This window comes from Dipteris shenzhenensis, chromosome 7 (genome assembly GCF_047967505.1).
Source record: "Dipteris shenzhenensis isolate YYH24624 ecotype China chromosome 7, Dip_SZ_1.0, whole genome shotgun sequence".
In the NCBI taxonomy this organism is placed as follows: domain Eukaryota; kingdom Viridiplantae; phylum Streptophyta; class Polypodiopsida; order Gleicheniales; family Dipteridaceae; genus Dipteris; species Dipteris shenzhenensis.
Genome location: NC_141602.1, coordinates 39,235,826 through 39,258,405, shown reverse-complemented (window position 1 = coordinate 39,258,405; position 22,580 = coordinate 39,235,826). Strand labels below are relative to the sequence as shown.

Here is a 22,580-nt window from a genome sequence, read left to right as displayed (position 1 = left end):
AACACTTTGAGTACATTTCTTCCCGGGGGATTCACAGGGGGGAACTTATGATATCACGTGAGTGTACAATAGGGGGCCTTTTTGAAATGAGGCATAAGCTTATACATTTAGGGGTGGGGGCCCTTTTTATTTTTTCCCAATATTGAATTTAAGTTAGGGGGGCCATGCCATATTTAAGAGGGGGGGACATAGTATAGGCTACCTTGGGTAACTAGTCCGAACAAGTTTGGTTTTGTGTATGGTTTTAAATAGTCATAGGGAAAGTAATCTAAATTTGCTTGTTGTGTAATCTAAATAATTGAGAAAGAACGTAAATTTAAGGAAAGGGGGGGACATAATATAATTTCGGTGGTATCTTATAAGCTTAAATAGGGGTGTTTTATCATCCTACATGGATCTTAAATAGGGGGTTTTCTTGAAGTTCATGCACACAGGTGACGTCTCCCTTTAATGAAGAGTGAATCCCACGGGCATTTCTTGTGCCATGTCTACGACTACCAACCTCAATCTGGAGGCATCTGCTAAGCTAGACAACTCCAATTACGACACATGGAAATACCGAATGGAAACCATTCTTGTCCTTGAGGACAAATGGGAGTATGTCGATGGATCTACACCTAGACCATTGGACGATCCAGCCAACAGTAGCTCTACTCCACCTGTTGTCACAACACCAACAGCGGAATCTACAGCTATACAAACAGTTTCCGCACATGTAGCAGATCTTGCCATTGCCCGAGCACAGGCAAAATGGGATAAGAAAGATAAATACGCATATCATCTAATCAAGCAGAATGTGCAAGATATCATGCTAGAACAGCTCAACACAATCAAGACATCGAAAGAAGCCTAGGATATGTTTACAACTCTCCACGAGTCCAAGAACACATCCAGGATTCTCACACTCTGAAACCAAATCAACCTGAGTTTCCGCAATAGCGGCGAAACCGGTCATGCTTATGTACTCCGAATAAAAGACTACAACAATCAACTTGCAACAGCAGAAGAGACTATTAATCTAGCAGAAATGGTTCAAGTCATCTTGAATGGACTAGGAGAGGGACACGAGAATCTAGTATTGCCATCCAATGGCAAATACCAACACTAGAAGAACTTCAGTCAGTCTTACTTAGTGAAAAACTCAAGACTCAGGCCACTCAAGCACGCAAAGGTCATTCTAATGATCAAGCATTCACAACTTCAAACAGAAGCAGAGGCAGACGTAGATCAGTGATCATCATCAGCAAAGTCAACATCAGCATCAGCATCATCCTCAACAACATCAGAATCAGCAAAGAGGAAATCATTCCAATCGAGAAAGATTCCAAGGACGAGGAAATGCATCCACCAACGTGTCAAACATTCAGTACAACTACTGTCACAAGTTTGGACACTATGAAAGAGATTACCGCAAGAAGCAGTATGACCAAGGCGATCAATCCAGCAGTAATTGAGGAAACTTCTGCGGCAGAGAAAATCATCGTGGTGGACATTCTAGTCACAGTCATTTTGCAAATGAACATGGGAATATGTTTCTTGCAAACGAGGAAATGCAACAAACTGATACAATGTACCTACACACTAATTTCAATCCAAAAGAGGATTTCAACTATCAAGTCGACCAAGCAGAACAGGATCCTTGGTATATCGACAACGATGCATCATCTCACATGACAAATCATCAAAAATAGCAGATAATACACCGAATCCAGTTCAATAGATAGGTGTTATCCCTATGAACAATTTCACTGGTACCAAAGGATTGGTGAAAGATGTGCTCTATGTTTCGAAGCTCAACAAGAACCTCTTGTCAGTAGGTCAAACGACGGAACACAACTACAGAGTCCTCTTCGACGGAGATGAATGCACTATCAGAGACAAATCCAGAAGATCTTAGCTAGTAGCAAAAGGTGTCAAGGAAGGACGCTTATACAAAATGTTAGCTACAGTACCAGATAAGCATGCCATGTCAACTCAACCGCAACAGATGCCACTATCTACAAAATGGCACAAGAGATATGGTCGTGTTAATTTCAAGTACTTATTAGAGTACTTGTTAGATCTCAGTAATCAAAATATGGCAATTGGGATTCCTAAGCTACAGTTTCTTGAAAAAGCTTGCGAAGCATGCTGCTTCGGCAAACAAAAGCGAACAAATTTCGACAGAAGTACCTCTCGTGCACGAGGTATTCTTGATTTGATACATACAGATGTATGGGGTTATGTGTAGACCCGCAGCATCAATGGTTCACTTTACTACTTGACTTTCATCGACAACTACAACGGATATTGTTGAGTCTACTTTCTAAAAGAGAAATCTGAAGTCTTTTCCAGATTTCAAGAATTCAAAGCCATGGTAGAAAACCAGACAGGCAGAAAGATCAAAGTCATGAGATCAGATAGAGGAGGTAAATACATGTCTTCAGCATTCATGAACTTTTGCAGATGTCACGATATTCGAAGACAATTCACATGTGCAAATACTCCTCAGCAGAATGCAAAAGCTGAAAGGAAGAATCGTACTTTAGCAGACACTTTAGCAGACAATTCTAGAGCAATGCTTAGTGAGAAGCATCTTCCGAATCAATATTGGGCAGAAGCAATAGCCACTACAAACTACTTGCTTAATCGGCTTCCTACCAAATCCATACACGGTATAACTCCTTATAAAGCATTGACTGGACACAATCATATGTGCATAGCACTAACCCGATAGAGTGCTATAAAGAAAAGGGTTAGATGCCCTAACCCTAACCCTAAATGGGTTTATATATATCATACATTTTCAACTAAATCTAGTGTACAGTTAGTCATTTGTGGTGTGCTCTCTAGCTGTGCCCTCTCTCCTCATCTCCACTCTTCTCCTCTCCCCTCTTCATATTTTATCAAAATATGCCTGGAGCTGGTTTTGGGTTATACGGTAGCCCACACACCTGCGAGAGAGATCGGTCCTCTTCTCGACCCTTTGGCATGCCATCATTTCAGAGAGATGCATTTGGCACAGCGACCCAGCCGGGTTCATGCACCTATCGCTCCGCCAGTGGCTCCGCCAGTGAGCACATATAGCCAGACACAGCCAATGCATCAGATGGCAGCAGCTACTACGTAGCAGGGGGTTAGTGGTGGGCAGAAACCCACTTTTGATGAGATGTTGGCAAATTCCTTGCGTTCATATAAGACCCTACCTAAGGCCAATGTCTTTCTCTGATTATGTGAACCTCAAGCGTGGTGATGCCCGCACTTTTGGAGGTTATGCACACAGGAATTATGCAACCAAGGATGTCAAGGACAAACTCACAGTGTATAAGTTCAAAGGGGACACTCGCACACCTACTGAGCTAGAGAAATGGCTTACGAAGCTAGAAGATTATTTCTGCGTCTACCCAAAGCAGGAGGAGGACCACATAATCTTTGCAAGTATGCACATGCAGGACTATGCACATACATGGTGGCCGTATATGAGGGATTCACCTCAAAGGCCAACTACATGGAGGGATTTTAAAGAAATGATAGTTACTACCTTCGTATCCTCACTCATCTTGGATCAGTACTTGGCTGAATTCTATGCATTGTCGCAAACTAGTACAATCCAAGAGTACTTGTAACACTTTTGGAGACTTCCCTTGTTTGTACAAGACGTATCTGAGAAAGAGAAGTTGTTGCATTTCATCCAGAGATTGAATCCTTCTTTGGCTGTAGATGTGAAGGCGCATAACCCTCAAACAATTGAGCACGCAACCCAATTGGCAGAGGTGTTTAGCCCAAATATGCCAGCATGTATAAGATGGTAGTGAGCAGCGCATATGGGAATGCAAATAACGTTGAGAAGAAGCCTAAGGTGACTGATTGGCATGATAGGAAATCAGCAGCACCACCATTTCGAGGTTTCCCACTGCTACAGGCAGCAAGATGCCATATGCTAAGCCATACAGGTCATTTGATACTAAGCCAACTGCTGGAAATGAAAAATCAGAATTTAAACAACACACCAGGGCTATTATGGGCAGCAGAAAGTGGGCAAACTTATGCTTTAAGTGTGGTGAGAAGTGGACTCCTGAGCATCGGGAAGTTTGCAAAATGTGTAACAGTGGCACTGCAAACTCAGCATGATTTTTGAGATATCGGATGATGAGGATTTAATGGATGCTTCTGAGACCTTGGATGCCACTCATGATGATTCAGAGGGTACACAACACGTGGAAGAAGCTTCAGATACTAGAGCCACGAAGGGGGCTGATTTTCCCTTTGATCCCGGTGGTGCTACTGAACATAATATGCATGGTAAACAATCCAATGACACTCATCCCACCTGTGGCATGAGAGGCCATTGGCAGACAGCCTTTCATGTGGAGCATCAAGTTGCTATACCGTTTCATGCCCGAGAAGATGCAAGTGGAAATGCTCCAGTGGACAAGGAGGAGATCTATTGGATGCGCAGCAAACAATTTTATGCTATCTCTTTTCATGCCTTGATGGGTGCCAAAAGTGCTGAAACTATTAGATTGAAAGGCCAAATTAATGACAGGACTGTTCACATGCTTGTGGACAATGGTAGCACTCATAGTTTCATCAATTGTAAGACCTTACAGAAGGTGGGATTGTTTGCTACTGAGATTGATAATGGGCTGAGAGTAGAGGTGGCAAATGGACAGCATTTGATCAGTAAATTTTGTTGCCAAGATGCAAGGATCAAGCTCTCTGAGGATTATGAATTTGCTAGGGATCTCACTGGACATGAGCCCAATAGATGCTGTCCTCAGCTGCAATTGGCTAAAATCTTTGGGTAAAGTCAGCATGGATTTAAATGCCCTATCACTCAGCTTTGTCCACAAGGGTAGAATTGTAGCATTGCATGGCATTGCCACTCCTAAATTGCAGGTCATTTCAACAAGGCAGTTGGCCAAAGAGCTCAGGAAGGAGCATGCCCTCTATGCAGTGAATGTGTTAGTATCTCAGGGGGATAGTATTCCCTGTGTTGAGGATTGTGATATGTAGAAGTTGCTCTCGGAGTTTGGTGATTTATTTACTGATATGTCATCCCAATTGCCTCCCAAGAGGGATGTAGATCATGCCATTGCAGGCAGTAAGCCCATAAACAAAGCCTCATTCTGTCTCTCTAAGGTTGAGCGGGAGGAAGTAGCAGTACAGGTGCGGGAATTGTTTGAGAAGGACTTCATCTCTCATAGCACTCCTCCTTTTGCCTCCCCGGTGCTTCTGGTGAAGAAGAAAGATGGATCGTATCGCATGTGCATTGATTACAGGGATCTAAATAAGGTCACTATCAAGAACATGTTTGCAATTCCTAGGATAGATGATCTGTTGGATGAACTCAAGGGTGCTTGCTTTTTCACGAAGCTAGATTTGAGGTTTGGTTACCATCAAATCAGGGTGAAAGAATGAGATGAGCACAAGACGGCCTTCCGCACAGAACGGGGCTTGTATGAATTCAAGGTGATGCCTTTTGGATTGACTAATGCACCGGCCACCTTCCAAGAGCTGATGAACAAGATATTGCAGCTACTTCTTTTCAGATGCATGCTGGTTTTCTTTGATGATATCCTCATTTATAGCAAGGATAGACGGGAGCACATTAAGCATGTGAAGCAGGTGCTGGAAATTTTGAGGATGCATCAGCTTTATGCAAAAGCCAGCAAATGCACTTTTATGGCTAAGGAGGTTGAGTACCTGGGGCACATTGTGAGTAGACGTAGCATTCGGGTGGCTCCTCAAAGGTGAAATGCATCAAAGATTGGCCACAGCCACAAAATCCCACCCAATGGAGAGGATTTTTAGGTCTTGCTTCCTTCTACAAGCGCTTTATTCGCAAATTTGCCAAGAGGGCAGCTCCTCTTACTGACCTCTTGAAGAAGGAAGCTTTTCGGTGGTCAAAGGCAGCTTTGAAGACCTGGAATTTACTCTCACTCATGCACCTGTCTTGGAATGCCCTTATTTTTCGCATCCTTTCATTGTGGAGCCAGATGCCAGTGGCAAAGGATTAGGGGCTGTTGTGAGGCAAGAACACAGGGTAATAGCCTTTGAAAGCAGGAAGTTTGATGCCAGAGAACTCAATTACCATTTACCATGTTTATTTTGTTTTTTTTTTAAGATTACTTCATTATGTATGAATGAAAACCGCAAGAGCATGCTCTAATGTGGGAGTACATCATGCCATGCATGAGGAAAGAAACCAGCTCAAAAAGAGCTAATAAAAATCCAAGGTGGAGGCTGAAAATGCCACCTCAACCTTGAAGGAGACTCAGAGAAGAAAGGAGATCCTCTCCAAACTCTGAAAAAAGTCTCTCTCCTAACTGTAGCTGCTCTGGAGGATCCCTGCATGCTCGCCCAGATGGCCATCAGTGTGTGTATAGTATCAATCCATATACTGGCCATAGACTAGAAAGGGTTAACTTGGGAACCCTCCATCGCCTTCGTACATCTAGCCCTCCAAATATGCCAAGCTGCAGTGCTAGCTCGAGTCTCCCATGATGTGTCTACCGAGGCATGAACAGCTTTAAAAAGAGTACAGGAAACATCCTAGAGAGAGCATGACTCCACAGAGTGTCGTCGCTCTACTGGTATGGCTGCCTCTATCTGCTGCATCCTGACTGCACTCCCTTTGAGGTGGCGAACTGATAAGAGTCTATGATCCTTTGGAAGCTTCCTAAAAGCCTTCCAGGCACCTACTGTGGAAACAGGTCCCCTCTCCCATCTAGACTACTGGTGACACTCCTAGTGATCTGTCATGCTCATCCAATATAGAGTCATTCCACATGATTGGTTACCTATCTATTTCTTTGCGAGAGGAGGGTGGAACTCTTTGAAGAGTGCCTTTGAAGCTGCCCCAAGCTTTTAAAATGGCAGCCATGAGAGGGGAAGAGGGAGATCTAAGATGGGTTGAAGTAAAGATCCATCTCAATCTGTCATGGTTGTTAAGACACTCATGTCTTATGATAAGACACTTAAGACACCTTTAGACTCTTATTTTTTAGCTTTTTTTTTTTTTTGGTGAGTAGGATGTAACAACAAACATTGAGTTTGACTTAACCATGCTATCATTGATGGGGACTTTAGATCCAACAGTGGGAGCGACCTCATTAGGATGAATCTTGTGAGCTTTGACTATTGAGAGTCGATAGTTTCCTTTTGATTATATTTATTGGGATGCAAATTTCATTCATGTCACATGTGACTGACTAACTGTTGCCATGATATATATGTTTATTGATATATGATGATTGGTATATAATCTATGTAGCCTTCTAGGCTCAAAGGGGGAGGGAAGAGGCTGAAAGGGAGGGGCTGAGAGAGGGGAGAGGCTAAGAGAGAGGAGGAGCTGGCTGAGAGGGAAGGGGAGGGGCTGGCAAGGAGGGGAGAGGGCAGCTAGAGGGGGGAGGAGCAGCAGCTCCCTTGTTGCATTTCTTTCCACGTGATGTTTATGAGCACGAGATGTTGGCTATCTTGCATGCTTTCAAGAAATGGCACCACTATCTATACGGAAGTAAAATTAAGCTGAAAACAGATCATAAGACACTCAGGTTCTCCCTCACCCAGCCAAATTTGACATATAAGCAGAAGAAGTGATTGGCTGCAGTCAATCCTATGATTTTGACATTGAGTACAGAAAAGGAAAGGAACATGTGGTTGCAAATGCCTTGACCAGGATGTGGCCGTGCAAATTGTCTGCTATCTCTACCACAGGAATGGATTCATGGCATTCAAGAAGAGTATATGCAAAATTCTAAGGCAGCTCCCATATTTTCAAATTTGCATAAGCCTTCTAGTTAGGGTCATCCGGAATTCAAATTGTGTAATGGGCTGTTGTGGTGCTAGGACAGGATTTCTTTAGGACCAAACTCAAAATATAGACAATTGGTTTTGCAAGAAATGCACTCCTCTCCCATGGCTGGGCATACGGGTATCACTAAAACATATGAAAGAATCAAGCAGAACTTTATCCTGGAAGGCATGTGGAGAGAGATCGTTAAATACGAGGCTGAATGCTTGCCTTGCCAACAGAATAAAGTGGACAGAAAATTACCCGCAGGTCTCTTGCAACCATTACCCATTCCAGAGGGAAAATGGAAGCACATAGCAATGGATTTCATCACGGGATTGCCTTCTACAGAAAGGGGATGGGACAGCATCTTTGTTGTGATGGATAGAATGACCCATTTCATACCCACTGAGAACCAGTATTCAGCATCACAAGTTACTTGGCAATTCATTGAGCATGTCTTTAAGCATCATGGTTTCCCTCAGGAAATTGTCAGTGACAGAGATGTAAAATTTATGGGTCACTTTTGGTAGGAGATATTTACAGCAGTGGGTACTTTACTCAGACCTAGCACTGCTTACCATCCTTAGACTGATGGACAGTCGGAAAGGGTGAACAAACGGGTGGAGGAATATTTCAGGCACTTTTGTCATGATACCCAAAAGTCTAGGGATAAATGGTTTGCACTTGCTGAAATTTGCTACAACAGTACCAAGCATCTCTCCATTGGCATGAGCCCGTTTGAGGCAATGTACGGATGCAAGGTCGGGATGCCTTCTTCAATTGCTGACATGGCTGTGAAAAATCAGCAAGCATGAAACGACTTGGAGAGGATGGAAGCCCTTTTGCAATTGGCAAAAAAGAATATGCAGGATGCCCAAGCCAAGTAGAAGAAATATGCAGATGAACGCAAGAGAGATTTGTCTTTCAAAGAGGGAGATTATGTGCATTTGCATCTCCATGCCTCGCTGAAAGGTAATACCAACACAAATCTTGCTCAAAGGTATTATGGTCCTTCCAGGATCATCCGCAAGGTTGAAGAGGTAGCATATCAATTGGAGCTACCCAATACCTCCAAGATCCATGATGTTTTTAATGTGTCTTTGCTAAAACCACATGTGGGATAGCATGTCCATGTTCTTCCTGAGTTGCCACCTCTGGATGAGGGCCACATCCTCTATGTTCCAGAGCGCATCGTGGGTTTCAGAGACCATGTACTCCGCAACAAGGTCTACATACATAGAGTATCTTCTCAAGTAGCGGGGACTCCCTGAGGATGAAAATTCATGACAACCAGAAAGCATTGTCCAAGACCACGGTCCACCCCTATCTCCTACTCGGCTGATTAGCAGTTGCTGTTTGCTGCACTTTTTGGACAGCCATGCTGTGAAATTTTGAGGGCAATTTTCTATGGGAAGGGATGGCAGTAATGAAGGGGGAAAAGGGGCAATTTAGAGGACCTTTAGAGGCCTCTTAGGTGGGAAATGTGGAGGGACTATATAAGTCCCCATCTACCCTTATTTGTACACCTTTTGATGTGACATCTAATCCTATCTACTTCCCCTCCTCCTTCCTGCAACCTACTGCCTACGCTCACACTCACTCTTCTCCCTACTCACTCTCTATTTCTCTCTCTCTCTCTCTCCTCCCATTCTGCTCCGTTCTTCCTCTCTCTCACTCCCTTCTGCTATTCTATCGCCCTTCCTCTAAATCTACCCCTATCTCCTTTTCTACAATTTGTGTCTTATCTCATGGGACTCTACTTACCTATACTAGTGCAAATGTTTGTGGCTTGTCTTTGGGCTCTTCCTATAGTAATTTGCTCATATGCAGTTTGTTCAATGTTGGCTATCCAATCACTTGAGCCGCCCAGCTTGGCCTCTAACAACCTTGTGCAGGTCTGCCAATGCTCGTGCCCATCGTCGTTAGCACAACGTGTGCCTGTGGTGTGGGCCTCTATTGCTTTGTTGTGCAGCTCGCCTGTGTTGCCGACTATTTCAGTTCTCTTGTTTTGTTCTCGCAACTTTGCTATGTTACCTGTTTGCTGCTATAGATCTGCAATCGTGCCGTAGCGTGATTTCTGGCACATGATATGCTCCACTACCATTCTAGTGTACATTGTTGTGGCCCTAGCCATTACTATTGCCAGACCTTGTTGTTTTATCCTGCAGCGTCACAATGTCAAACTATCAATTTATGCGCAAGGAGAGTTTTCTTTAAAATCTTTCTAGGAAGATAGTGCTTTCAAAGGAGCCAAGTTTACTCCTTGCGTGTTGGGTCTCACGCTCTTTGCTCTAAGGGGGGATGTTAGAGAAATCATAGTCAAAGAGTGTGTTCTAGTGTGTACTAGAAACTAGTTTTATAACTCTTTGTGTGAGAAAGTATCATGTGGCATATTGGGAGCTATCCCATATACATATGGTACTTGAGTGTGTGTGTCCACTCTGTATGAGTGTTGTATTCACTTGTCACATCAATCAATCAATCAAGTCAAGCTATCTTGGTCTACATGTGAGTACTTGTTCATTGCTTTCATTTCCATTTCATTATGTTTGCCATCTTTCCTTTCCATTCCTAGAGTTATCTTGCTCCTCTCCCTATCCAACAGATGTCACGAAACTAGAGACCACCCCCTTGGCTTTTATCGCAAATTGTAGACGCTAGGGATAGTATTCTTACTTTCCCACCTCTTGTATAATCCATTATGAATGGAATAAATCACCACATTGTGTAAAATAACACTACTCAACAAGGCCCATTACTTTGATTGGCTCCAAGTGCACACCAATAACATTAGAATTTTCTATGCCATGTCTAAGAACAAGAGTAGACAAAAAGTGTTTAATGATGCTTTCCCCCCATATGATTCAAAAAGACTCCCGTGCATGATAAGAAAGCTCAGTCTACTCTCCATAAGAGTCGATTGGTAAGCCCTTGCTGCAACAAGGCACTCATGGACCCAAGCATCTGAGGGTTTTTTCTATTCTTCCATTTCAAGCCTACCAACTTCTAACAAATATCATATCTCTTGAGCTTCCCATAGTAAACCATCATGTCAGAAAGAATCCCAAATTTACATGATTGCCACTGATCACAAATCCTCTATATAAAAGCATCTAAAATCCTAATATTAGTACATCAATCATGAGTGTGAGGCTCAAAAACAAAAATAATAGCTGGATATTGATCAAAAGTAGATACCCAAGGTACAATGCAAATAGTACCACCTCTATCCAAAGTCCAATTATCCATAAAATATGTCGATCCTGTTAAAGGTCCACATCTCCTCATGTCACCTAGAGAAAGAGGGCCTTGTTTGTGGTAGTCTAGTGTATTGGCAGCCTGATCAATGCAGAGGAGAGGCCCCCTTTTAGGGCTGTCCTTGAGGCCCTTCTAGGGTTGTGTGGAGGCGCCTAGGGACAACTCCCTGATGTGCAGGTCCGCTGGAGGGCAGAGGGTACAACCCCTCATAGGTATCAGAGCTAGTCCTTCCAGCCCTGTCAATTGCTTCCCTGTTCTCCCGCGTGCTCCTGTTGCACTTCTGTCGTGGAGAAGAAGTAAGTTCTTGTTGGTCGACTTCTCTTTTGGTTGTCTTGAGCACGAGCTTCAGGTGATCTCAAGCTTCAGTTTTGTTTCAAGATCTTGCACGAAGAAGCACTCCTCCGCTGGGCGACTTCATTTTGCATCACGTGCATTTTTCCAAGAAATTTTGGATACCAGAAGTTTCATAGCTATGTCGGGCAACCCGGAGGAGTTTTGACCAATCTTACTAGGGTTTTACTCCCCTTTTGGAGCTGTTCGTGCTCTCAAAATTTCACTCTGAGCAACAGATCAGAAGATACCAGCTATATCATTTACGTTTTACTTATTTTTGACTGATTTCCGTACATTGCGCCTACAAACAGCTCCGTACACTGCCTCGCCATCCGTACTGCCATTTGTACACATGTACACCTAGACATTGCTGCCCATTGCCTCTCCAGCTCGCCATTCGCATCTCCAACTCCGGATTCAGCTTGTTGGTTTGACTTTTGCTCCTGCTCCTGCTCGAGCTCGAGATCCTTGCTTCAGCTCATTTTCAGCCTCTCCCAGTTGATTCTTGCAGATAGCATTGTGCAGGTGTCTTGCAGATTGCATTGCACAGGTGTCAGTGCATTTGGGACAGTTTTTTGACTACACATTGAGTGGAAATCATTGCTCAAGTGTTGTGCATTTTTTAAGCCAAGTGTTGGTTGTAAGTTGATGCACTTTTGGATGCCTATTAAGCAAGAGTTTGCTATTGCATTGTGAGCCATTGTTTGGCTGAGATTCAAGCTGATTTTTTGGGGTAGAAATACATTGCATTTGAACCATTGTTTGGCTGTGGTTGAGGACAACTTTTTGGGGCAGAAATATAGTGCTTGATTGCATTTTGTATCCCAGAAGTGGTTAAGGTTTGAGCAGAATTTTTGGGGCAGATTTATTGCTATTTCAGAGCAGCCACTGTCAGTGAATGCCATTGCAGTGATTGCATAGCATTGAGTGGTCTTTCAGTTGTCCATTTGCTGTCTTTTCTTTGCAGGTACATTTGCATTTATTCTTGAGCTTGCAATCATGTCTCTCAATGAGAATTTTGGTACCATGACTGAAGCAGATAAGTTGGATGGACCCAACTATGCTTTGTGGTCGTTTACACTCAAGAATATCTTGGTTGGAAAGGGCTTATGGGACATCGTGAATGGTGATGAGACTAGACCTGCTGGATCTAGCACAAGTGCATCTTCCACTTCTGGTGCTACCATTCAAGCTTCTACTACCGCTCCCACAGAAGATCAAAAGAGGTTTGATCACAAGGATGCCTAAGCTTTGCCTTTGATTGCTTTGTCTGTGAAGACACACATTAAGTCCACTATCAAGTCTTGCAAGACTTCAAAGGCAGCTTGGGATGGATTCAAAAGTATGTGGAATGTGAAGAATGAAGCAAGAAGCATTGCTTTGAATAATAAGCTCAATGATTTGTCCATGCAGGAAGGTCAAACTATTTCAGCTCATATTGCAAAGATTACTAACATTTGGGATGCTCGCAGCTATTGATGAGGATATAGAAGACAAGAAATTGGTCTCTATCACAATAAATAGTCAGGCACCCTCATATGATGCGTTTGTTACTTCCTTGACCATTATGCTCAAGGCTACTCCACTTAGTTTTGAGGAGTTAGTTGGCTTGCTCTTACAACAAGAAACGCCGACTTCCAATTCAGCATGTTCCTTTGGTCAGAGTGAGTAAGCACGTGCCACTCATGGAAAGGGTAAATTTCAGAATAAGACCAGCCATGCTTATCAGCCCAGAAAGGAGGAGAATGCAAACACAAATACAAGGAATGTGGATAAAGGTGCAAAGGTAAAGAAAGGCAAATGCAATTATTGCAAGAAGCTTGATCATTACATTGCAGAGTGCCAGAAAAGGATTGCCAATGAGAAAAAGAGGCAAGGCACAGGTAGTAATTATGTGGCACCAGGTGAAAATGCCAATGCTTCACCATCTCATGCAAACTTGCACAAGAGGGAAAGGATTATGTGTTTATTGCATTTCAGCACAGCTTTGGTGCCAAGAGGGATTTAGTTGCACATGATGCTTCTCTTGCTTCATCTGGTGATTCTTCATTTGCTGCCATAGATACTTGGTATCTAGATAGTGGTGCATCGACGCACATGACTCACAGGAAAGAGTGGTTTGAAGAAATCAAACTTGTTTACGGCAGACAGGTTACTTGTGCCAATGATGCCACTCAAGACATCACAGGAGTGAGAGATGTTCCCATCCTTCTGGATTCAAGAAAGAAAAAGTATATTCGTAACGTCTGGTATGTTCCTAACTTGAGAAAAAACCTTGTTTCTGTTCCATCCATGGCTCACGATCAGCACATGCTTGTGGAATTTCAGGATGATCAATGTAGGATCAAGGATCCAATTAAAGGGTATGAGATTGTGGCTACAAGTTCTTATGAGCCAACATGGGTCTTTACAAGCTTGATGCTCAACCCTATAATCAACATGCTATGGCTGTCTCTTCTGCTACTCCAGGTGATTTATGGCATGCCAGGTTTGGTCATGCACATCACAGAGCTTTGACATATTTGCATAATCATAATATGGTTGAAGGAGTGCCAAAATTACAGCAACTTGCTCAAGAGGTGTGTGAAGCTTGTGCTCTTGGAAAGTTGCATCACCTACCGTTCCAAAAGGATGGTCCAGGTTCAGTAAGAGCACAAAGGGTGTTGCAGATTGTGCATAGTGGACCAATGAATGTCACAACCCATAGAGGGTCTCGGTATTTTGTCACATGATTATTCCATATTCACTTGGCTCTTTCTCATGAAAAGCAAATCTGAGGTGTTCAATTGGTTTAAGGAGTTCAAAGCATTGGCTGAGAACCAAACCAATTCTAGACTTGGAACACTTAATCCTGACAATGGGGGAGAGTATACTTCACATGCTTTTGACGGGTACTTGAAAGAGCATGGGATAAAGCATCACAAAACAGTGCCATACACGTCTCAACATAATCCGATTGCAAAGAGGAAGAACAAGACTCTCATGGAGATGACACAGTGTATGCTGAAATTTAAGAGAATGTCAAAAGCATTTTGGGGTGAAGCAATTGTTACAGCCACATATACTCAAAATCGCTGCCCTACACAAGCATTGGTTGACAGGATGCCTTTTGAGGCATTTTATGGGTACAAGCCCAAGGTGAATCATTTCAAAGTGTTTGGGTCTATTGCATATGCTTTGATACCAGCTGAGAATCGATCCAAGCTTGATGATAAAAGCATTAAATGCATCTTTGTGGGATACAGCACTGAAAGCGGAGGCTGTAGGCTTTATGATCCAACCACAAGGAAAGTAATCATAAGCAAGGATGTTTTGTTTGCAAAACATGATAGCATGCAGCCCATCAGTGAGGAGTTGCCTCCATATGATGATACGTCTCTGGACATCATTCAATTTGAGGATGATATTGATTTGGGTCAGTCAGTTGACTTGGGTTCTCCAGTTGATGTTCCCTCTACCTCTCAGACTCCAGCATGGTTGCCACATGTTGAGGGTTCTTTTCCTTCAAATGTTTCAGATTTGCAGGCAGCTCATGGGGAGGGATAGAAAAATATTTGGAAGCATTATCAGCGCCGTGCAAAGGATGTTACTCCAGATGCACTTCCAAATGCTATTCCCAGCATGACAGCTGAGAATTCAATTCCTAGATGGGCTAGGTTGACACTTGCGGATGCTAAAGATCAGCCTGTATAGGGGAGAACCAAGGCTAGCACTTAGAATGCTAAGAAGCAGGTAAATTGTGCTCTCATGACCCAAGTGATGGAAGCTGAAACTCAGCCTCAGATTTTTGAGGATGCTCAGGACAATCCGGCATGGCAAAAAGCCATGGAAGCTGTGATTAGATCCATTCAAAAGAATGCTTGGTTGATGCACCCATTGGCAAGAATGTGGATGGCACCGAATGGATCTACAAGATAAAGTATCATGCAGATGGTATGGTTGAGAAGTACAAAGTCTGTTTAGTTGCCAAGGGGTATGCACAAGAAGAGGGGATTGATTATGAGGACACCTTTGCTCCGGTGGCCAAGATGAGTACCATTCGCTCTGTCATCTCTCTTGCTGCGTTTTATGGTTGGTCTATGTACCAGATGGATGTCAAGACCGCCTTCCTCAATGGGGATCTCAAGGAGGAGGTCTATGTGCATCAGCCCCAGAGTTTTGTTGTTCAAGGACAAGAGCACAAGGTATGCAAGCTCAAGAAAGCCTTGTATGGACTGAATTGCAAGCGCCTCATGCATGGTATCATAAGATACATCAGTTCTTGCTGTCCCAGGGCTTTGTCAACACTCATACAGAGCCAAATTTACATGTTCTGCAACAAAAATCAGATTCGGTCATGCTTGTGCTTTATGTTGATGACATCATACTCACTGGCAGTATTTTGCAGCAAATTGCAGCAGTGCAATCCGTCTTGTATCAGACTTTTGACATGATAGATTTGGGCCTCTTACACTACTGTCTTGGCATTGAATTTGGCAAACCCAAGGAGGGATTTCTATGTCACAGACAAAATATTCAAAGGGGTTGTTGCAAAAATTTAGGATGGAGAATTGTAAGCCTATGGCCACTCCATTGGAAAAGGGAATCAAGCTAAATAAGCATGATACAGCTGAAAAGTTTGATGGTACATGGTACATGCAGTTTGGTTGGCAGTTTGATCTACTTATGCTCCACACGGCCAAACATTGCCTATGCCACAGAGGCTTCTTAGCCAGTTCATGCATTGTCCCACAATCATGCATTGGAATGCACTCAAATATGTACAAGGTACACTTTCCTATGGGCTGCATTATGCTCCAGATGGTGACATTTCTCTAAGTGGCTTCACTGACTCAGATTGGTTAGAGGACATCGATGATCGCAGGTCCACTTCCGGCTATTGCTTCTCATTGGGCTCAATGTGCATCTCATGGCTCAATAAGAAGCAAGACTACATGTCTCTTTTCTCCAGTGAAGCACAATACAAAGCTGCAAATTCAGCCACTATGGCATGTATGTGGTTAAGGAAGCTTCTGCATGACTTGCATCATGCTCAGGATGGTGGTCAAGCAACTATGATCTTCAATTGCTCGCATGAAACACATTGAAGACCACTATCATTATGTGTGGGATCGTATCACACATGGCTTCATTGATTGTTCCACTGAGAACAATGTGGCAGATATCTTCCCTAAAACCTGTCAGCACCTCTCTTCACACGACATCGACATGGCTTGGGGATATGAGACATTCAAGCAATGTCAAGGGTTGTAAAATGACATTGTTTTCTTTTGTACTCCCATAGGTTGCTATATCCACATGTGGATGAATTTGTGCAACCATGGTACTTTAGATACTTCAGATACTTCTGAGATCATTCTAGAGTACTTCAGCCATATTATTGAGGAGGGATTTGTAAAGATATATACAATAATATGGTGGTGTAGGATAGACTAGGACTTAGTCTATTCTGGAGTTTTTAGTGTGTTCTAGTACTTGGAATATATATACCAAGTGCTTGTACTTCATTTAGTTGAACATTTCAGTTGGAGTTCACTTGTGTTCACTTCTTGTTCTCTTGCGTTCACAATCCTTCTCCATTCTTGTTCCTACAGTCATGTACCAAGACCAACAGTTGGATTGTTGTACCAGATGACCCAGCGTCTCAATACCAGAACAAAGGAGTGTTCCTAGAACCAGTGGCTTGGGAGCAACAGTTACAGGTTTCCAACGATCGTGCTGAGGCCGTTCGTGCCAAGAGGGGGCTTCTTCGACAGTACTTGTGGCGGTCTTCAGTGGTGGGGTATCACACGATGGATTCCTTCAGTCATTCCAACGGTGCACCTAGCTCCCTGGCGTCTCTATTCCATCCATGAGCTGAGAGGGGGTGTTAGAGGTCAACATCTCCTAATGTCACCTAGGGAGAGAGGGCCTTGCTTGTGGGTGTGTCCGCCCAGTGAGGGTAGCGTAGAGAGTGAGGGCTTGTGTTGTGGGCGTGCCCACCCCCGTGATGGTAGTCTAGGGTAGTGGCAGCCTGATCAGTGCAAAGAAGAGGCTCCCTTTTATGGCTGTCCTTGAGCCCCTTCTATGGCTGTGTGGAGGCGCCTAGGGAGACGACTCCTTGATGTGCAGGTCGGCTGGAGGGCAGAGGGTACAGCATCTCATAGGCTGAGGCAGCACCTTGTGGAGGGCTAGGGGCAGTCGGCGGCCCTAGCACCCTGGCTGTCAGCTGTCAGGCCCTTGATTTGGGGCTTTGTGCAGCGTCATATAGAGGGCTATAGGGGCCGGCCCCTAGGGTTGTGGGTCGGCCCACATCAGCAGCTGGTCGGCCCTACCCCCTTGCTAGCTAACTAGGAGGCTGGGGGGCTATTTATAGGCCCTCCCCACTTGTGCATTCAGCATCTCATCCCGGGGTCTGGCAGAGGAGCAGAGCCAGCTCAGTGTTGCACTTCAAGAGGAGTCCCAGGGCAGAGGTGTGGAGCCATTCTTCCACTCTCTGTGCCTCCCGTGTTCGTGGTTGTTGAGCTGTCTGGCTGAGTTCTCAAACAGCCTGTTTGTTCTGAGGTTTTCCCCCAGTTGTGTGGGGTTTTCTCTAGAGATCACTTGCAATTCTCTTGTGCCTCTCTCCATTCTCTCCTTCTCAGTGTGGTGTGTGTGTGAGGCGTGCTCTCTCTCTCTCTTCTCTGTTCACTTCCACTGCACTTCTCACAGATCCATGCATGGATGGGGCAGCACCTCCTATTATATAAGCGATGGTAACAAGGCATAAAAACCGTCAATCGAACAATCTCTGCCTCTAAACTAAAAAACTCAAGCATCCCGAGAAAACTCTCTCAAGAGAATGAATGCCACCTTCCCTTCCCCCTTTTTTTCTGTAGGCAACTCCACCAGGTTGGAAGTCACGTGTTATTATTCAAGACTCATCAACAAGAACCCAAGAGAGCAAATTCGTTTCTCTGTGTTATTGGGAGCATAAGTGTTAAGTCCATCTATCATCAGCATGAGCTTGATGGCTCCATCTTGGAATGGTAACAAATGATATTTATTTTGGTGAAAACTTCCTATTTCTCCTCATTAGCCTATGTGAAACTCAAAATGTACACCACTCTTTATTCTTCTTGATTTCTAACTTTTGTAAGGATTTATCTTGATCAATCACTATCAAATACAAGAATATCAAAGTGCACGTGGTAAGATACATTCATCTTGTTTATAGATGACTAGTTAGGTTTCCAGAATAGTCTTAACAGTTACTTCCATTGTCACCACATGTACATATTTTTATCAATTCCCTTGAGAAGTCTTACTCATCAAGAAGATTATCCACCCTTTAAATATCATGGTTTCCAAATTTCAGTAAGTCAATCCTATTGCATTCCACTACTTTTCGTTCAGTGAGTATACCATCCTTACTCATGGATCAAGTCATATTTGCATCGATCTCAAATCATTTTACTAGCTATATAGTCATAATTTTCATTTTCTTTTGAATCAGCCTACATGAAAATCAAGACATAGGATGTGTATCAAAAGGAAATTTTCTTTGAAGTATAAAGATCCCAAGAAAAAGTATGCAGTGGTTGCCACTGGCATATACGATGGGAGCCTTTACAAGCTTGATGCAAACCATTTTACAGCAAGCTATGGCTGTGTCAAATACATCCGTCATGTCAATCACAGTATGGTTGAGGGAATGCCAAAATTACAGCAGCACAATCACAGTATGGTTGAGGGACTGCCAACTTTACAGCAGCCCAAATCAGGATTTGTGAAGGGTCCTTGGCAAACTGCATCAGATGCCCTTTCCAAAGGATGGCATCAGATTACGAGGAAAGGGCACATCATGAAGAAGAATTTCTAGTTTGCACCCACATTTAACAGTTTAGAACATGCAGAAGACAACCTCACCACGCAGGACCAGCTGGCTGCATTACCAAAGGGGTACGCAGGTACTCCCAACAAAAAAGAGAAAGGGGATTATGCTTGAAGCTGATACAAGAGCAACTTCCATCCACAAGGAGCAACCATGTACACAAGATCAGCACCCTCATCGACAATCAAGTGCCCCTCATGGACAGTCAACTGCTGATGTGCTAGCGAGAGCCACCCTCATGGACAACCTCGCCACACATGCATTACCAAAAGGGTACAGCAGGTACCCCGAAAAAAAAGAGAAAGGGGATCCTTGAAGCTGATACAAGAGCAACTTCCATCCATAAGGAGCAGCCATGTACACAAGCTCAGCACCCTCATCGACAGTCAAGTGCCTCTCGTGGACAGTCAACTGCTGATGTGCCACCAAGAGCCACCCTCACCCAATCAAAACCAACAAGTAGAACTCGGTTTTTTTCATTTACACAAACGGATGTTTCTACTCACTGGGTATCAGCAGCAACTAAATAGTCAATCATAGGGTGAGTGGATTCTCTCATAATTGTTAGAAGAACTAAAAAAATAGAAATCTATAAGCAGGAGGTACTATCATTTTTTTAACTTGATCACTTTTGTATCTATTTATATCCTTTTGAAATGCAGTAGTCTATGCTGTAACTTTCCTTTTCCCTTCGAAAAAATTAACCTAGAAAGCAAGCCTATGCACTTTGTAATGTTTCCCTCTATCCTTAGGACAGTGAATGTTAAGTAGAGGGGGAAATGTAATAAGAATCACAGGTGCAGGAGGGGAACGAGAGGTGTTCTAGAGGACTGGGACTCCCTCTTCCTGGCAACCTCATGATTTTTGAAGCTGGCAAGCATTAGTCGTTTTTGTGCCCAAGGAGAGCCCGCTAAATGGCAGCCCTTCATCATTTTCGGTGTATAAGAGGGCCCTTTTAAAGTGAGCGGTGTGGGCGGTCGACCACCAAGATACGGTACCTGGTGGTATATGTACCCTTCCATACACCTCATACCGTGTTTTCAGGAATATGACAAGCCATAGGATGACTAGTCATGGTAGGGGTTAGTAATTGCCTCCTCCAGCCAACCTGAAGGCATCCAAAGGTACTCCTATGGGGCTTTGTAGGAATCCCATTCCCTAGTTTCACACTTCAGTACTCGCTCCTTGTGTGAGCTCTAGCTCAATGTTCAAAATCCCTAGGGAAACAATTTTGACCTTTTCCAGAGATTTACACCATCTCCATGACCATGCATTTGTGCCATTGAAGCTCCCGTCAATTACTTATGAGCACAGAGGAATCCAATCCATACATACATACATACATTTTCACCTGCCATAGCATTGAATCAATACTGCTATAAGAGCTTAGCCAAAACCCCTAAACAAGCATCAGAACTCAAAACTCTTCAACATACAATTTTTTCTTGAAAATATCTGTTCAACATAGAAATCGAATTCCAAGACATACCAGGAAGCTTTTGCACACCAAGCCGTTCACAAAATGTGTCGCAAAAGTGATTGCAATTTCTTGAAAGAAGATCATAAGAATAGCCTGGCCATTCTCTTCCAAGTTCATGCAAAACTTGGGTTACCTTGAGACGAGAAAGTGGTGTTTGCCCAAGAGAAATACTTTCACGGTAGGAATACATAGGGTTTCCCTTTGGAGGGCAACTAAAAACACCACTACCGCTTTCACAATATCCAAATGACCACTCTTCATGATCATAAACCTGCAGACAACGATCATAACATTACATTAGCAGTGTACCAAACTTTGATTTGTTTAAAGAGAGAGAGATCAACATAGGTGCTGCAAGGGAAACAATCTGCATCTGTACAGGTGCATGAAAGCAACAAGAAAGCATTATTAAATATTATCTGATTTACCTTTTGTCACAGTGACTAGGAGAATGCAGGATAATTAAATATGAAGACCTTATTTTTAAAAAGAATATACCTTTTGTCACAGTTACAAACAGAGGATGAGATAATAAACATATAAAATTTGGACTCTACTTCTGTAAAAGACCGCATGAAGAGCAAAAACTTTAAATTATAAATATGGGGCATTTCTAGAACTGTAAGGCCATAGAAAGACTGCAGATGCAGCTCAGATTACAATAGTAATAGTCTACCACCCCAACATATACTCAAAAGAAGTCAGACATAAGCATCCATAGGACACACTAGACTAGAACTCACACTGAAACACCAAATTGACTCATCTTGACTCCATTTCCTAACACACCCCCATGGAGGAAAGGTGAGTGACTACTGGAATGGAACCAAGAACATGACAACGACGGTCATCGAACTGTGCAATAACGGTCTAGAACTAGACATGGCTCCCATGCGAACTCAGAGGCTAGTGAGCATGGTATAGACTCAGCGACTCACCTAACATGGCTCAGAGAATCATCATGCACGGATGCATGACCAAATAAGAGGTCCAGGACACCAATGCACCAACATCCTAGAGCTCACATGCCAGGATTGATAAATAGACCTATCAAAGCCAATACATGGCTCCCATAGTACATCTCCCTCCTGGCTCCAGGGACTAACGAGAGACATGCAGACACACAAGAAAATAAACAAATGAATACATCATTTTAGGAGGACTATCCAAGGCAAAGGACCTTTATTGACTCAACACACATCATTTATTTCATTCATTTTTTGGAAACAATCCAGGGCAGAGTACCCAAATAGAACAAGCTTAGAAAATATATGGATCATCATCTCCATCGTCCTCTAGAGGGAGAGAGAGAGAGCAGTGAGAGCATGAACTTGTGTCAGAGGGCCGTCATCTTCATCGTCACTAGTGGCGGCTGCAACCCAACTGGCATGGTCCTTAGTTTGCTGTCTGGCAAGTCATAGGACCTCAATGGTTTGCTCAAAACGAGAAATACCTTGCATCCTTTTGATAAGGACAGCCATCTTGTCCTCATCATCTAGAGGGCACTTCAAACTTGACAATTGTTCAACAAGAGCGTGAAATTTGGAGAGAAGATCACCTAGCTCTTCATTTTCTTGCATTTTTCAGCTCCTAAAACTTCAATTTCAGAAAAAAATTGGAGTTAGTAACCTTTTTACCAAATAGGCTCTCCAATCGGTGCCAGATCTCCTTAGCCTTGGATTTGAAGTCGACGTGATGAATGAGAGAATCTGCCAAGCATAGCCCAATAAGAGCAGTAGCTTTGTCATTCTGCTACTTCCAAAGTTTGAGTTGTTGTTGATCCGTTGGAGTGGCATCAGCTGCAACGATGTCCCATACTCCTTCCTTCATGAGAAGCAACTGCAGCTTCGTCTGCCAAGTAGGAAGCCTTGGCCCTTGAA

General features: G+C 43.4%; 1 protein-coding gene across 1 annotated transcript in view; it reads right to left on the bottom strand.

Annotated features, from left to right (window-relative positions):
• Positions 1 to 22,580, bottom strand: part of LOC147900325 (deSI-like protein At4g17486) — a 38,375-nt gene that overhangs the window by 4,900 nt on the left and 10,895 nt on the right. The window contains exon 2 of the mRNA XM_087377333.1: positions 20,710 to 20,971. Coding sequence (XP_087233459.1) covers positions 20,710 to 20,971 — 262 coding nt within the window. The remainder of the gene's footprint in view (positions 1 to 20,709; positions 20,972 to 22,580) is intronic.